Raw genomic sequence first — 6,000 nt, 5'->3', positions numbered from 1 at the left:
CTTCTCAAACTAATTCTTTTATGTGTACAATTAAAACTAAAGTTTTCTAACTTACATCTTTCTTTAATGTTTCAGTTTTAGCCGAGTATGAAGTAGTAAAAATTATCTGGAAACTAATCTGAAGCCGCCAAGAATACAAAACAATCTAACTAATTTGAGATGAGCGTCAGCTAATAATAGTAAGAAAGTGAAGGACAGGTGAAAAATAGAAAACTCCTAAAGGTCGAGGCCGTTCACAGTATGTGCGACATATGAACAACTGAGTGAAGTGGAATAAAAATGAAATTCACATTGGGTCCACACGTGTTCTTACTCAGCATCAGTTTATTGGATGGTAAGTGTAAAAAGTTTTATATGATCATTCTATTTACCTCCTCCATGCCATTCACCTACTCACCTTTGGACATGAAGCATCAAATCGTAGAAAAAGTAGTTTTCTTAAAGAGCTCGCCCCTCAGTAGGCAATGGCAAACTTTTGAAAAAAAGGATCTTATTTATTCGATCGAAGGCGAAATTTAAATGTTGGTATCTCCAAATTACCTCAAATAATATTATTTGATGTTTTTTCCCAACGGAATGATCATACCTTATAAAAACATATTTTTATCAAAGACGGATGTATCCCTAAGATATGTATAAGTATCCCTAATGTCCACAGATTATTAAAACTGTTTTTACAAAACATTATCGACACAATCAAAAGAGGTTTAGGAAACTCATACTGCTAAACTGAGAATGCTCACGGGTATTCCCACAGGCCATTGCAGGTTGCCCAGTCATCTGCACAGGATCGGGATATGGTCGACTGGTTTCTGCGACTCTTGTGGTTTCTGCGACTAGTCCCCCGGGACTCCAATACACCTTGAGTGCAGCGCTATGGCGCGGATAAAGTAAAGTCATCTCGACCAATTGCAGCCAAAATAAAGGCATATAATATACACTTAACTCTCTCTTTTAGACTCCCGGTGGTCTAGAGCTCGAAAATTTAGGGTATTTTCAGGATTTTTTTTTACAATAAAAAAAGTTAAAAACGAAATTTGAATTTTTTAGGCTTTATTTACCGTCTTTTACATACAAAAATGAAAAAAAAAATTTAATTAAAAAAATGGCGCTGCTTTGGATCTGAACGCTGTTATCCATTTTGGCTCTTCTATTTATATGAAACACAAAAACCAAAAAAGTCATTAATCAGTATGACTGCAGCTCTTTCCTGTACTAGAATAAAAATTGACAAAATGGCGCGGTTTTGAATTTCACACTCTAAAAATCGGGTTTTTTTCATTTTTATTCGGGCGATAGCCATTGATGTTGTGAACAAAATATTAAAATTTTAGACGATTCGGTTAAATAGTTTTTTTTTTTTTTTGACAACACCAGGCCCAAAAAAAGTAGTTTTGAGATAATTGAGTTTAAAGTTTTGAGGGTGGCCGCGTGACGAATCTGACTCTACCTGCTAAAACGGCTGTGGAATCGAAAATACTGGGAATATCCTTGTTAAAAGCCTATGCTTTCGAAATGTCAAAAAAAAAAAATCGTTAAACGAGGGAACTGGGTTTAGATGAGGTACTGTGATATGTAGAGGGTACAAAAGGCCATGAGGTCGAAGTGTAAACCTCAAATCTATCGATCTATCTAGCCTTTCGGCCACCCAGTAGAAGGGGTATATACGTTGTGCTTTATTTTGGGACGTAGTACCATATTCCCAGTAGGCCTATTCCACGTGTCCTAAACTTAAAAAATTTAGACTAAAATAGAATGTTTTGGAAAAAGTGAAATATTGTGGTATTTCATTTTTTTACTTAACCTGTTTTTCACTAAATGGCATCTTGTCTTTGTAGACTTTTACTGAAAATCATCTTTACTTCTTTAATCAATAGATTTCGAGATGAAAATAAAAAAATTACTCAAAAAGAGGAAGCTGGCGTTGTTTGCATGATAATGCATCATCTCATTGATCCATTCTTGTGACTGATTTTTTGACTAGAAATCGATTTTAATCATCAATCACTTACCATATTCGCTTGATATGGCCTGTCACTTCTATCTATTCGGAAAATTGCATTTGGCCATGATAGGAAAACGTTTTGCGTCCGTAGAGGCCATCCAGGCTTGTACCGATATCCTGAAGGACAGTCCGCTCAATGACCTGAAACACTCTTTCGAAAAGCTTTTAGATCGTGCAAAACAGTGTATCGAGGCCAGAATAAAAACTCGAAGTTATCGGAACAAAGCTTCTGTTGTTTCTATTTTAGCTCAGTTTTGTTTATTTTGGACTTCATCTTGCACATCAAATTCCAGATGACGGAGGCATACTCCAATTTCGAACGGACTAAAGGAGCATGGGTCTTTAAAATCACTAAGCATGGGTCTTTAAAATCACTAAGAAAGCGTCGCCAAAAAGCTAAGTTGGCATAGGCTTTCGGAATAATACAGTTAATATGGAAAACGAACCTAAGAGACGAGAAAAAAATAACGCCACGATTACGAATTGCATTGACTGAGGCAAGAGTTACATTTGAAACATAATAAATTGAGGAAATGGGATTAGAATTGGAAAATGACATATAATAACACTTACTAGTATGATATTAAAACATAGTTTGTTTTGCAGAGCCCAATCTCTCAGAGCATTCAAGTCTTTCTGTAGTAACAATGTATCTGATAGGCAGGAGATTCTGCGAAAAAGTTTCAAATAGTCTGCATAGAGTAAATATTAAGAATACTTGAAGCAACGATCAGCTTCATTGGGGAAAAGTATATCCAAGATAGGGCCAAGAATGCTACCTTGTGGTACTCCAGAAGTTTACACAAAAGTTTTGAGTATTTTGTGCGAAACCGTGTCGAATGCTTTCGAAAAATCGGTGTATATGGTATCAATTTGAGACCTACTCCTTAATTTATAGACTCAAAACTGAGAAAGAACAGCTAAATATGTGACAGTAGATCATCCACCAACAAACCACTGCTATTTTTTTAGTGCTACCAACATATATATGTGGTTGCTTCATCTATTTGCAGCTTGGTAACACTTGCGAAGCAAAGACGCCTAACGTTATTGATTCAAAACTTCACCTGCACATATCTTATATTGAACAAAAATAATTGCCGCTTTGGATGGGTTGGACTTCTTTACTTTTGACTCCTTTACTTACGCCAATAAATTGGATAGAATTGAGCACTTGGAAGCCATGAGAGCACCAGCCGTAGCGGCTACGTGATCGAAATGATATTCAAATGCTCAAGCCACAAATGCCAAATGAAGTAAAACTCATTGATATTTAAAACTTTTCTTTGAGTTTTAATTGCATTTAAACTTCTAAAAAAACACGCTTTTTCTTTACATTTATTCCGAGAGCAGTACTGACACCATTAACTGAAAGAAAAACTACTCTAAAATGTAATCCAATCTTATTTTAAGATGAATTAGTACCACTTATGTATGTTTGTATATATACCTTCATATGTGCATTCATATATATTATATGCAAAAAATGATGCTCATTCAAAGGTATGCTTTACTTTATGTAAATTACTTATGTAGATATTTTTGCTAGAATTCGTTGCCTGTGCATAATTTCTCAAAGGTGGTAATTAAAATTTACATTTGTATCTCACATTACCTATTAAAGTGAAGTATCAAAAAGAAAGTGTATTAAATTCTGCCTTTGCTGCATAACCATAAAGTGGCACAATCTCTCACACCTACATACACTCAAGCCCATTTACTGCACGTTCACGAATTCATCAGTAAACAAATCAACTGTGACATGCGCGCGTCAGCTTTCTTTAAACGCTAAAATATCAAGAAAAAAAAATGAAAAAAATCAAGTTTGCTCAACACTACCAACAGCTTTAGCAACAGCATGCACGTACAATACATAGAAAGTATACAGCCATGATCAAAATAATAGATACGGGATATAAAAATATAGATATTTCTAAAACACATATTTTATAAATCAAATTTTCAAACTTGCTGCAAAAGCTATAAAAATTCGATAGATTTTCATAAAAATTTTAAACTTTCGTAAAGAAGGAATGAAAGTTAAAAAAACAGAAGAGAAGTAATTCAATCGAATAGAGATGTTCCGTGTGTTTTATTTTGATTAAAATTTCAAGCTTTAATCAGAATTTGACAAAATTAATTATTATTTTTTAATTTTTTATTATTATTTTAATATACTATTATTATATATTATTTTATTTTAAAATAAAGTGCAAGTTTAACTGGCTCACAACATTTGGTTGACATTTTTTAAACTTTTTTCCTTTACGGCGTTGAACATTTCCTGCGTATGATAAAAATGTGCATTCGTTTTATGGAGAAAATGAGTAATACCTCCAGAGAAAAAATCGACGAAAATTTTGAGGGACTTCAAACTGGCACTTTTCATATTAGGTGCTTCTATAAGAGCTTGAAAACTATGGCTGGAATTAAGTTTTGTTTATTATAATCGGTTACACAATTTCATGGTATTTTTTTATACGATATACGACGATGCCCGCCATAGAAATTAGTTACATGCTCCATTCGCTCATTACATTTTTTACTACTATTTCCTATAAATCTGAACAGTAAATGTGAATGAGCCAATCAGCAAAAATGCGGCACAAACGATAATTATTTGGCTTTAATCCTTGCACGAGCGGTGTTTTATAGGTACGGAAGTACCTATTCGGTCACCGCAGCTGATTGGATTAGTACGTGACTGCCATTCGGAGGACGCAGGTTCGAGTGTCCGTGGAACACCAAAATTAAGAAAAAGTTTTTTCTAATAGCGGTCGCCCCTCAGCAGGCAAAGGCAAACCGCTGAGTTTATTTCTGACATGAAAAAGCTCCTCATAAAAAATATCTGTCATTCGGAGTCGGCTTGAAACTGTAGGCCCCTCCATTTGTGGCAAAACATCAAGAGCTTGCCACAAATACTAGGAAGGGCTCGGCCAAACACCCAGAAAGGGCGTTTGCGCTGATTCTATATATATATATAAGTTAAGTATGATTTTCCACACAGTCAACGGACAAAGGCCAAGAAGTTGAGAACAATGACAAATCGTCATTTCGGGGTCTTTATCAACACTTCGCGCTATGAACTCCGCGAACAGATTTATTTTTTTTTTTCGAAATAAATTTCCACAACTTGCATGCGTTGTTCTGGCTTTAAATTCATTCAAGTCATCGTGCCAAACCTTACTGAACAGAAATATCAACACAGTTTGCGATTTCCAGTTGTCAAACCACAGTTATAAACATCGATACTTCGCATGCCGCTAAAAGCAACACCCATTACTAAAATTTAATGAGTTATAAAATTGCATTCCTATACATAGATAGGTACATATTATTTTTTTAGTTATAATTAAAAATTCTGAAAATTTGTCGAATTTGTTTAAATTTTGGTACAAATTTAAAATTTTTGTTCATATAGTTTTTCCTATCGAATGAACTATATTATTAAATTAAAAAAAATTAAATAATTGGCGCGTACACTTCTGTTAGGTGTTTGGCCGAGCTCCTCCTCCTATTTGTGGTGTGCGTCTTGATGTTGTTCCACAAATGGAGGGACCTACAGTTTCAAGCCGACTCCGAACGGCAGATATTTTTATGAGGAGATTTTTCATGGCAGAAATACACTCGGTTTGCACTAGGTTTGCCATTGCCTGCCGAGGGGCGACCGCTATTGAAAAATGTTTTTATTAATTTTTGCTTTCACCGAGATTCGAACCAACGACCTCTCTGTGAATTCCGAATGGTATCACGCACCAACCCATTCGGCTACGGCGGCCGCCAAATGAACTCTACTTTTGTAAAAAATAGTTGAAATTAAGAAAATAAAAAAAAAGTGGTCAAAACTCTTTCAAATATTGCGTATCTATTATTGTGTCCATGGGTGTTAGTGCTTATACTCGTAGTACATTTGATGCATGCGACCTCCAGGCGCTTTTGGATGGTATGACACGACGTGGCACATATTCAATGTTGTCACATGCAAATCTCAAACT

General features: G+C 35.0%; 1 protein-coding gene across 1 annotated transcript in view; it reads left to right on the top strand.

Annotated features, from left to right (window-relative positions):
* Positions 1 to 279: 279 nt before the first annotated feature.
* Positions 280 to 6,000, top strand: part of LOC129235795 (uncharacterized) — a 145,143-nt gene continuing 139,422 nt past the window's right edge. Inside the window, exon 1 of the mRNA XM_054869836.1 lies at positions 280 to 334. Within this exon, the coding sequence (XP_054725811.1) occupies positions 280 to 334 (55 nt within the window). The remainder of the gene's footprint in view (positions 335 to 6,000) is intronic.

Source organism: Anastrepha obliqua, chromosome 1 (genome assembly GCF_027943255.1).
Source record: "Anastrepha obliqua isolate idAnaObli1 chromosome 1, idAnaObli1_1.0, whole genome shotgun sequence".
Lineage (NCBI taxonomy): Eukaryota > Metazoa > Arthropoda > Insecta > Diptera > Tephritidae > Anastrepha > Anastrepha obliqua.
This window is presented reverse-complemented; position numbering and strand designations above follow the sequence as displayed.